This window comes from Cuculus canorus, chromosome 7 (genome assembly GCF_017976375.1).
Source record: "Cuculus canorus isolate bCucCan1 chromosome 7, bCucCan1.pri, whole genome shotgun sequence".
NCBI classification, from domain to species: Eukaryota; Metazoa; Chordata; class Aves; order Cuculiformes; family Cuculidae; genus Cuculus; species Cuculus canorus.
This window is the reverse complement of record NC_071407.1, coordinates 21,124,218-21,136,247: the sequence shown is the minus strand read 5'-3', so window position 1 is coordinate 21,136,247 and position 12,030 is coordinate 21,124,218. Positions and strand designations below refer to the sequence as shown.

The window sequence follows — 12,030 nt, the reverse complement described above, 5'->3', positions numbered from 1 at the left end:
CAAGCACCTCACACAGGACCTATGGAGGATCACTACAGTGGTGGGGGAAAGTCACTTCAGCTCCTCACAGTCCAGCCTGCTTCTCCCCTCACACACTGGTTACTCACTACTTTCACTCGGTGGCCAGGCATTGCAGAGATGTCCCAGGTGCACTCTTTCCGGCTGGGATACTTCTCAGGCCAGTTTGGACTGCTCATCATTCCCTCTGCACCACTCAGCTTGTGCTCGCAACCAGCTTGAGAGAGAGATAACAAGATAAAGGCATCGAGGCAGGTCTCACCTGAGAATCACTTAACATCCTTCACGCTCCTCTCTGCCCACTGAAAGCCTCCACAAGGCAGAGGGAAAGTTTCAGTCACTGTACAAGAAGTTTTAGTACTACTGCATAGTTCTGGGGTTTGCTTTATTCTTTTTTGAGCAAACTTAACAGCTGGTGAACCAGACCATCTAATTCCCCTGCACCTTGTTAGACTCACCCAGCTCCTCATTCCCAAACGTATTCCCCTGTTCCTAGCGACAGGGTGTCCAGTCCCTCCACCACGCTGACTCTGGTGCTACCTCAGCCTTGTTGTTGTTTTGCCAACTTGGAAAGCTGAATCATCTCATGGAGACATAAGACCAGGACCAGAGACTGTACACGGGAAGGCCATGGTAGCACACAGCAGGGGAAGGGATGAAGGAAGAAAGGTAATTTTGCCAGCAGCACGTGGTTAGATCACCTCATCCATTATCTTCTGACTCAAACCCAATAACTATTAGAAACAGCAGTGCATAGTCTAATGGTAATGTCCCACAACTGCTACTGACACTAGCCCAAATTCTTGCCCCCTCCCTGTTCATCCCCCACGGCCATATGAGAATGGATCCAGCCGAAAAGCAGCCTCTCTTCCCTTTTTCCACGCAGTTTTTCAGCTAGCTGGGGCTTTTGTACAAACTGTACAAACATCCTTCCAACATCAGGCAGGAAGCACTCTGGCTCAAACAGACTTTGAAGCACCTCGTCCTTCCCAGCTGCAAGGCGTGGGGACCTTACCTTCCTTACAGTTGTGGCCATTTTCATGCAGCATGAAGCCATTTCTGCACTGGCATACATAGCTCCCAAAGGTGTTGATACATTCGTGCTGGCAACCACCGTTGTCTTTGGAGCATTCATCCTTGTCTGGGCAGGATCAAACCAACAAACACTGAGTTGACAGAAACAGACTACTACAGCCACCAGCTGGAAGTCTCCTACCCCGATTAGCAGATAGCAGTACAAGCCTTCAGCCTCTGCTGCTGGATTAGTCCAGTCAGCTTTTTAACCCAGATACAATTCTTGTAAATGGTATTTAATTTCATAAAATCCATCACAACTGTCTTTTATTATATAATGTAGATTTTGAATGACTATGGACTCTGACCTAAAAGAAAGCTAGAGCAATGTCTCATTCTTTTAGAACAGAGTCCAGGAAAGGTATCACACTAGCCTAGGCAAAAATATATACTCAACCAGTCTTTATGTTTTCCAAGTTTTTACATGCTTTCATGAGTCTCCATCTTTAACTATCTCTGTCCGAGAGCACAAGCAGAGAATGGAGATGGAGGAGAGGATCTAAGGTACAAACTGCTCCATGAGGCTGAAATATGCCCCAGAGGATATTCACTACTGTGTGTTCAGTACTACACATTCCTGAATCTCACTGCTCTGAGCACAGGATCTGCTCATGGTTTCCAGTCCAATTTAATTTATGAGCAATTTATTTCCAGTTTTTCTTGGGTTAATGGGTTAACCTCATATGTTTCCTCACCCCTAAATATATTTCTAGATGAAACATAACCCACCTCATCCTTCCTCTTGTTAGATTTACTAAACCAAACCCATAGCCCTGATTCTACTCTACAACTGAAGAGGCCATTTTGCCTGATCATCCTCCTCAAAAAAACTAATACTCAGCAGTCCCTGCTGAAAACACAGCATGGAATTTAATTTCTACTTTGATACAATGTACAGTTAACCTCCAGGACTGCCTGCCAGCTTAGGTACATCACTGACACCAAGAGCTACAAAGGATTCAGAGCAGAGGATTAGAAACTTCCACTAGCCTGAACTGCTTTGATGGGAAGGATTGTTACATAGGAGACTTCTGGAAATTTTTTAACTCTCTCAGTTTCAAAGGTAAAAACTTTTCTTTCATGACTCCAGGGACAGAAATAACGTCTAGTATCAGGATCCCCATCGCTTCCAGCGGAAGGACCAGCAGTATTGATAAAATCCATGTATCTTGTTGACACTGCACTATGAAACCGGACCATGTAGTGCACTGAGAAACCAAAAGGAAAGGTGACACAGCACAGAGCAACCATCCTTTTTATATGTAACAAACCACCTGAGGCTCTGCCTGATTTGACAGGAGGGTGAAGAAAATTCACCAAAAACAAGAGGTTCAGTCAGAAGAGACAGCTAAGCAAGTGAAAGAACACAGCCACATACCAGAAAAGTAGTGAACTTTAAAGCCTTTCTTGGAGACCGTGTTGTCTGACTTGAACTCCAGTCTCATGTTGTTGCCATACGATGTGATCACTTCAGGCTTCTCTGAGCCACAGAATTTTCCATGCAGCTTAGAGTCAGAAGCCAATCCACTACGAATCTCAACATAGTCATATTTACAGACCTGCCAAGAAAGGAGATTTCTTAGCTCTGTGGACTTGGGACACAGCATTAAGGAGGAAGGGGACAGAGGCTTGACTGAGAGGGAACAGAAACTGCCTTATACTCAAATGCACTACAAAATTCCCCAAATTCTCCTCTGACAGTGTTCTCACCCTCTTCACTTGATGCCGTAAGTCTTACGGCATGTGTATGTTTATCAGAATAGAATATAGGTTCCATTTATTTTCACAAAAGTAATGAATCCCACCTTATCCAAGAAGCTGACAGTGTTGAACAAACATCAGCACTTGCTGAATGAAAGTGCTGAAAGAAGGAAGAGCCACTGCTCCCATTTATAGTGGAGAAACTGAACCTTGAATGCTTTGTTCAAATTCCACCCTGCCCTTAGCAGGGCAGAGAAGAGACTATTTTACTAGTTATTTTGTTTATCCTTGAAGAACTCCACTTCATTGTTAATTTCCAACTATTTTCCTGCAAAGGCAGCTCTGAGGGATGGGGATGAGACACCTATTAAGGATAGAAAAGATCTAAAATTATGCAAAATTGGTAAAGAAGCATAACAGAACAGCTTCAATCTTTCCACTCCAGATCCAGACTTCAAGGAGAACAATCATCATTATTAGCTTATTATATCAAGGGCAGGTAAACAACTAGAAGCTCCATCAGTAAGACAGAGTGTCCTCTTCCTTGTACCCCAAGGATTTATCCAGTTCTGAGTCAGCCAATAGTCACACCTCTGAGATGCAGGGACTGGTTACGTACATCATTGCCTTCCAGCTCAAACACTTCGAACTGCAGGGAGATCCGGTACTGGGCTGGAGCTACCACCTGCCAGACGCAGTTTTTGTTAGTAGGATATTCCTTGGGCCATCCAGGGCTAGTAATGGTCCCATTGAGCTTGGTGATGAAGCCCCCACAGGCAGCTGGAGAGGCAATAAATGAACACAAGTTTTACTTGGTTCTGTTCAGACACACAGATTGGGCCACACTGTTAGCAAGGAAATTAATCAGATCCTGGTTGGTGACACACGTCAAATGTCAGCCTCCAGAATAGGTTTAAAATGCTGGGACCTGCAAAGACTACAGAAACCTCACCTGCTATAAATCACCAGCAACACACACACACAGCCAGGCCAACCGTGTAAGACTGATCTCTGCTTTGCTCTCTAGCCTTGGATTTACAGTGGATCAGTTGACTTGACATGCACAACACAGTAGTAAAGGCCAGCCTAGTAAATTCACCCCACTCAGTCCAACGAACTTTACTATTTCAAGTTTACCAATAATGGAATAATTAGGAGATAAGGGAATCCTAGGGAAAATACTCCCATTAACTCTTCAGAGGCTTATGTGGACTGCATCTTCTCTAAGGAAAACTGAAGACAAAGCCAAAGACTTAGCTTTATTATCCCATTTCCTTTAAAAAATTTGACACCTCAGCTTCACCCTCTTGCAGGAGGGGCACGGCTTTTACCTCAAAGGAATCAACCTCAGTTTGCCCTTTTGCTGCAAAATTCTGTTTGCAATGAAACAAGTTTTTCTTGTTGTTTATTGGGAGAAATGAGACACGGCCAGATCTTCACAATCCGCAGGGATAAAAGTCTCCTGTGTTTTGTTCCCAGTGTAATTTTGCATTAAGAGAACCAACCCAAGGGAGTAGCTTCAACGCAAAAGATATAGCAAGTATGTGTGTCTGGAGAAACAAAAGCAATTTACTCTGATGTGCTTCACTACAATTTCAGACCGTCCTTCCAATATTGCCCACAAATGAAGTTTAAAAGTGAAGAAAGAAATGAGGTTAAGAGTGAAGTTCAAAAAACGCTTGCCAAGTTATACCAACTGGCTTGCTCAAAATGGCAAGAAATTGTTTTAAAAAATTAAAGTAAAATTTCCAAAAGCCTTTTGCACATACCTAACTCTGCCCTCACCAAGCTGATAGCAACCTCCACCAAAGAGTTTGACAAAAGTAGAAGTCAGGGCAAACTGGATAACTTTGACAGCACCACTCACAGTGGGTGGAGCTCCCTCCATGTCTCAGTTGAAGGAGCTATGAGACAAGAACAATGGGTGGATTCTCTAATAAACTACATAAATAGAAAGCTGACAGAAATAGGTTTTAATCAAACACATGGGGTTTTTCCCCCACATAACAGAAGAAGGGAATTTACTCCTCAGTATGGAGAATGCCTAGCTTGCATGCAGGCAGAACATTGCTAGCCTACAAAAGAAATCTATTTTAAAAATATATATATAAATGCTGCCATATATTGAAATCCTTTTGGGCCCCTCAGTGCTTAGGTTCTAATACCCACCCTCCCTTATGCTGCACTGTGGGAGATCTGGTCTGAACAGGGATCTCTGGCCATGAAGAACAACTGGGTTTAGAGATGTTTAGCAGTTGAGAATTAAGAGTATTTTCAAGTTTTTCAACCAAAACTTGTTTTTCAATGGGAAAATTTGATAAAAAGAAATTTTTCAGGTTGGGGAAGATAAACAGAAACAAAGAGGATGTAGAGGCAAAGAAAATAATCTCCAAGATTGTTCAATTTCACTATTAGCTATAATGCCCCTCCTATAGAAAGATGCCTCAACCTGTAGGTTACCTTCACAGCTCTTCTTATCAGCTCTCAACTCATAGCCAGGCTCGCAGGTGCACTTGTAACTCCCCAGTGTGTTCTCACAGTGCTGCTCACACCCACCGTTGTCTGGGAGAGAACATTCATCCATCTCTATCAGGAGAAAAACAGAACAAGTCACACTTTCCTGAACACCCAAAGCCCCTCGTATTCCTCACGCAGCACGAGCCCACAGAGCAGTCACTGCGGCAAACCTCACAGCGCTAAAACACACCGACCACCAAAACTGTAAACGACTACAATTACTGTCACTAGTCAACAGCGCTTTTTTTCTAGACAGGAGCAGGAAAACACAGTCTCCTGTAAAGACCTCACTGCCTTCTGGGTTTTGCCCATTTGGTATTTTTGTTGTTATTGTTGTGGTGGTTTGTTTTATTTTTTTTAAAATTCCTCATGCTCCTGAGTGACTTGAGCTACCAGGAACCAGCCCCTTATGGTGCCTACAGTAATGGAGCTGCAGAAGGCCTTACCCACTGAATGGAGTGCAACAAAGCAGCTGGCAGGACATACAAGTAGTTATTCCTTTTCACAGATATATGAAGTCTTGTTACCCTAGACTTTGAAGCCAGGTTCTTCCAAGCACATCCCAACAAATATCCTGAACTGATATTTTAATACACAGGCAGCCAGATGTACTGGCTTCTCGCTCTGACTCCTGATTCCATGTGCATCCCCTAGCAGATGGTTCTGTTTACGCGGTTGTGGTGGGTTGTCCTCAGCTAGCAGCCAGACTGTCATCCAGCTGCTTGCTCACTCCCTGGCCCCTGACTCCAGTGGAGTAGGGGAAAAAGTAGGAAGAACAGGAGCAAGAAAGCTCCTGGGCTGAGACAGGGAACCACTCGCTAATTACTGCCATGGGCAAAGAGTCTCAGCTTTGAGGAATTTAACTCAATTTATTGCCAATTAATATATATACTTGAATACTGATTTGGGTATTGGGAAACCAAAACCAAAAGAAACAAATGTTAAAGCACTTAGGGAAAACACCTTTCCACCCCCTCTTCCCCAGGATCAACTTCACTTCAGACTTCTCTCCCTCTGCCTTATATCTGCAGCTTATCCTCAGCACCTTCAGAAAAGCCATAAGCATGGAAAATCAGGAGGGATAGCATACTACAAGTCAGTGTATGACTCTGCTGCTCCTTCCTTCTCAAACCTCCAGCATGTGTGCTCCAGGGGCCACAGGGAATATCTGCTCTGCTGTGAAGCACCTTCACCTTCTCCTCCTCTGACCTTAGTGTTACCTCTGCTGTTCTGCACTTTTTGTTCTCTCCTTTCCTCTCTCTCCATCATTTTTCACCTTTCTGAAATGTATTTTCACAGAGGTGCCACCAGCTCAGCTGATGGGCTCAGCTGTGTCCTGCCATGGGTCCACTGCAGAGTCAGCTTGAACCCCCTGTCTGGCTTGGGGAGCTCCTGCAGCCTCCCACTGCCAATACCTTGACCCCTACACTCAATGTAATGTTCCAGTAAGAGTTACTGATGCATAGGTCAATAAGAACACTCTTAACTAGATGATCATTGTAGGTCCCTTACAACTGAAATATTCTGTTCTCTTCACTGATAACACTGTCTTCCTGCAAAGCCTTCCCTCAATCAGGAAATCCTGCTGCAACAGTTCCAGTCCAAACAGATTTTTTTCTTCTTGTTTCTGTTTGTAGATTCATTACGAAGAAAGCAGAGTATTTCCTTCATGCTTCATGCTTGGGTACAAATTCAAAAGCCTCTAATTGGACTGTTAAACCACTTGCTTGAGAGGAAAGAGAAGCTGCAACCCTGCAATCAGTCTTTACCGTGGGAAGGATGAGGCCTGAATATGGACAAGTACATTTTGCAAAGTATTATCTTTCCTCTAATGCTTGTCATGAAGAAGAAGGGCATAACCATGTGAGTGCAAGACAAGCACATCAGTACTAACACCTCAATCATATACAAAATAAGCTTCAGTGAGACAATTTGTTACCAAAATAAAGATAAATAATAAAGAATAGAGATTTCCTTTGAGACACAAATGCTGGGACAGACACGAGGTAATTGCTTTTCATATCCTCCTGACATTCTAGTTTGGGTGTGACCAGTAGCTTACCCTCTCTGAGCTGTTTGCAGGTCTATTTTCTTTTCAAAGTTAGAAGTTACCACTGCATGTTCTCACAAGCATAACATTCAATTCCGTTCTTAACTGTGGTTTTTCTGTTTTTTCTTTTAAGCTATTTCCTTCCAGTATTGTAAGACATGTAATTGAAGCTCTATTCCTGTCATAATTCATTAAGGCAAAGCTGACCCATTGCTTAATTAGCTACAGGTGGCAATCTGAAGAGTGCAGGCAGAGTCATCTAATTTGTTCATGTACTTTATTCATGGCATGGCTGGTAGTCACAAACCCTCTGGACTTGGCGGTACAAGCTGCAGACTTCAGATCCCAGCTTGAAACTCCACATCTAGCCTGCAGGTCTGCCTGCCCAGCACAACCGGCACCAGTTCTGCCCACAATGCAAACTGGATAAAAGTTGTGTAGCTAAGGCTACTGTAGTGCTTGCTCCAAGCAAACACACTTTGCTCCTCAGCTGGACTTACTGGCATGGACTCAGCAACACCCTAACCATCCGTCAGCTACACTGTTTCTGGTTCAAGTGTGAAATCTGAGCAGACACTGCAAGACCAAGTCTGTCAGTAAAAACTCCAAAGACCATTGTACAGGTAGTGCATATTTATGCATTGTTTACATCAAAACAAAAACAAAACCAAAACAATTATTTCTGACTATCTGTATCACAAGGAAAGCATGTCAGATTCAGGTGTATAACCTTCTTCCCTACAAACCAGCAGGAGAACCTGAGATTCTAGAAAAAGACTTGCTGTAGGGCAAGAAGTCTCCATGTACCTGAAAGGGACTACAACAAGGCAGAGGAGGGACTGCTCACAAAGGCTTGTAGTGATAGGACGAGAGGCAGCGGGTATAAACTGGGGAGGGGTAGATTTAGACTAGAAATAAAGAAGAATTTCTTCACCGTGAGAGTGGTGAGGCACTGGCACAGGTTGCCCAGGGAAGCTGTGGCTGTCCCATCCCTGAAGGTGTTCAAGGCCAGGTTGGATGGGGCCTTGGTCACCTTGGTCTAGTGGGACGTGTCCCTGCCCACGGCAGGGGGGTTGGAACTGGATGATCTTTTTAAGGTCCCTTTCAACCCAAACTATTGTAAGATTCTATGATTCTATGTAATACTAATCTCTGGAAGACATTTCTGCCACAGTCAGTCTGCACCGTCAGCTCCTGAAAGAAGCCAAGACATTTTTAGGCATAATTATTCACTGTGTCTTTATGGAACTTGAGAAATTTAAACACGGAAATCTAGGCACTGAGAAGGTTGTTCAGGGAGTGGAATTAAACATCACAGTTTTTGAGTATTTACCAATGATTCTGCAGTCACACTTTGTCATGGTCCATTAGCAACTCTCAGATTAACAGGACAATGTACTCTGTGAATTAAACTTTATTTAACTAACTATTTTTTCATGCATAAATGCATGGATTAAAAATTCCAGGTTATAAATTATGAAACCTTATGACTTGAATGTTGAAAAAGTGAATTCAAGTAATAGACCAGTCTGGGCAAAGGGGATTGAGTTCTGAAGTGTTTGTTGTATTTCTTAAGCAGCTTATGAAACAAAGTTTAAATCACAGAGTACATCGCCCTGTGAGTTTGAGAGATACAAACAGATTGTGACACTCTAAATACAAGACAAAAGTTAAAGTAGACATAAATAAAGGACTTATGCAATCCAAACATTGGCATTGCAGCTATTATTTCTGTAAAACTGCCATTGAACCTAAGAGAAATGTGACTATTGACCTTGCAGCAGCTCCGCAGGTATTCTCCCAAGAAGCTAGATATTTGGTTCTTGACTCTATCAAGTCATCAGGATGCCGATAAAGGACCACGTCTTGGGTTCAGCTCTTAAAAAAATATGAGCCTTTTTTGCATCTTCCTGAAAAGGATCTTAGCTTAGGAACTCATTTGTCACCTAAAGCACTCAGAATTTTTCCCTGGGATTCTACTTACATTCAAATTTACCCTCTCTCCAGAAGTTTCTTTTGGAACAGAACTTAAACAGAGTTGTTTTTAACTCATTGTGCAATACGAGTACCTTCTTTGAAAATGTCACTGTCCCCTGGCATGGACAAATGGAGGTCACACCCTGTTCAGCTGTGCAAGACAAGGTGTAGCGCCTGTGCTGATACTGACCGGTGAGGCTTTCTTTCTGTCTTAATCAGACAGGTGCTGTTCATGCCTCAGCATCAAACTTCTCTACACTCTCAAAGCAATTTATATGATACTTCATATTGGTGGGTTTACAGACAGGGCTAACGGCTCTTAACTACATGTAGATACAATGGTAACTGATCACTTTGGGATGGCAGTACGTTAAGGGATGAACGGTGCCCAACTTTGACCTTGAGAGGTATTAGATCACATACCTTTAAAGAAATTTGCTGCAAAGCCTGCTTTATTGATGGTTGCATCAGATGCAAACTTCATCCATACTTTATTTGAACTGGATTTGATATCTTCTGGCTTCTCATAGCCACAGAAGCGACCGATCAGTGGGCTGTATTCAGTGAGGCCATCTCGGATCTCCAGGTAGTCATAAGAACATGCATCGTGCCACTCAATCTGCAATGGGAAAATCGTGTGCCTGTGGCTCACTAGTAAGAGTGCTCTGAGTCAGGCTAACTACCCAGTTAGACTTTGGCCAGAGATCAGCTTCCAAAGGCCCATCTTAAACAACTGGTCAAAACTAGGTACTTGCCTCAGGGCTGCCACTGAACTCTCAGGCAGGTGCAATTCCATTCAAGACCTGGCACTTTTCAGTGCTACTCCCACGGCTGTCCTACAGTGAAACCCAGTCCCTGACTATCTACAAGCTGCTTTTCCATGAGAAGCGGTAAAAAAAACAGAGCAGAGCAGAACAGAAAGGTTCAAGGAATAGCCGTGAGGTCACAGCCAGGAAGTAGTGGTGTCATCCCTTTCCAGGACAAACACAGTAAATGTACACAAAAGCCACAGGAGCCTATGGGATAGATGGGATTTATGCACCAACCCAGCTCCTGCCCACTCCTGTCTGCAACTTAAATATTAGTAGCCAGAAATAGATCACAGGGCTCCTAGCTAAGAGTGTACAATATCCTATAACCAGTAGGAGAAATAACTTTCTGAGCTCTCCAAAGCTCTTTGGAGAGTCACAAACATCCTGCAGTCTGCTACACTTCGGTGACACCAATAAGTTTTTTGCCTGTGAATATTCAATTTCATTTGACCAGAGTAAAAACTTAAGGACTCATGAGTCCCTACTCAACATCATCAATAATTTTGTGCCCCTTCTAATTCTTTCTGTCTAGAGTAGCAGTTTTTGAAAAATCATTTAAAATTGACTTCAAAATCTCTGAGCAAACTTCTGGTGAGGAGAAATGATGTCCTGAATTACACAAAAGCTTTTTAATTATTATTTACATTGCTTTATTCTTAATTTTAACAGATCCATAGAGGCAAAATTAATTCATAATATTATATAAAATGACATTTCTCACCTCAAAGGCTTGGAATGTGATTCCTATGTGAAAGCCCTCAGAAACTGTGATCTTCCAGATACACTCTTTGGAAGGTCTGTAGTCATCTGGGTAATTGGGAGATTGGATGTTGCCAGCATCTTTGTGAATTTCTCCACCGCAAATAGCTTCATAAAAAACAAACAGCAAACCACAAGACTGCAAGTTTTTCCTTAGATAAAGCTGCCCCATATATAGCCATCATTCAAATCTGTATCAATACCACTTGTTACGCAAAGGCAACATACAAGTCATGGAAGTTCTAACAAATCTAACATTTTGTCTCAGTTGCAGTGTCTCCTGTCTTGCTATGCCAACCTCCTTAGAAGGTGAACTCACTGGGACAGAGAATTTTCATGGATTTGTGTGTTTCACACTCCTGGTCACCTTCATAACTGCTCAAAACCTGTACCAGCACTAAGGACCAAGAAAAGTTGGCAAAAAACCCAAACAAAACTCAAATAAAGAACAGTTACAAATCTAATATAGCCACAAGATGGCAATATTAACAAGCATGAGTCAAGCTGTTCACCAGGAGACCATCAGGCTGACTGCTGAGCATGAAAAACTAAGTTTTGTACTAAATGTAAGAATGAGTAATTTTAAAGACCAAGAACAGAAAATTTAATGAAAATCTGGTTTAATACAAAACTAGCAGAGACATCAAAGGCAATAATCAGTTTAGCATAATTTTCTGCAAGATTAGGTAACAAATGAAATATCACAGGCCAAAACCTGTTATGCCATGATGCGTGATACATGTTCGCAGAAGGCATATGAATATTTTGGCTGTGTTTAAAGTCAAGCAAACCAAAAGCACTGACAGTGAGTACAAGAGAGTTGGCACTGCAGTGACACCTGCCAGACATCAGTCATATTCACCCTTGGGGTCTCTCCACAACACATTACGTTAAAAAAATCAGATGCGTGTCTCCCTGTAGTGTCCTGGAAATTGCTTGCATTGTGTAACTTTGTTTTGGTTTTGCTTTGTAAGCTGCTAATGTTAAGTGTGACCCAGTTAAAAAGGACTGCTTCACCAGTGCAGTGCTAACTTCTTTCTTAGCCAATCAGTGCTAAGGCACCACCAAATAACTGCACCCTAAACTGAACTGCAGAGCACAATTTAGATTGTAGCCTGAGTT

General features: G+C 42.7%; 1 protein-coding gene across 4 annotated transcripts in view; it reads right to left on the bottom strand.

Moving 5' to 3' along the window:
- Window positions 1-12,030, bottom strand: part of LOC104067984 (tolloid-like protein 2) — a 92,822-nt gene that overhangs the window by 9,453 nt on the left and 71,339 nt on the right. For all 4 annotated transcript variants that reach the window (XM_054070828.1, XM_054070829.1, XM_054070830.1 and 1 more), the window contains 7 exons: window positions 10,871-11,016; window positions 9,761-9,956; window positions 5,254-5,379; window positions 3,413-3,573; window positions 2,471-2,651; window positions 1,034-1,159; window positions 108-235 (listed from right to left, as the gene is read on the bottom strand). In XM_054070828.1, the coding sequence (XP_053926803.1) occupies window positions 108-235; window positions 1,034-1,159; window positions 2,471-2,651; window positions 3,413-3,573; window positions 5,254-5,379; window positions 9,761-9,956; window positions 10,871-11,016 (1,064 nt within the window). The remainder of the gene's footprint in view (window positions 1-107; window positions 236-1,033; window positions 1,160-2,470; window positions 2,652-3,412; window positions 3,574-5,253; window positions 5,380-9,760; window positions 9,957-10,870; window positions 11,017-12,030) is intronic.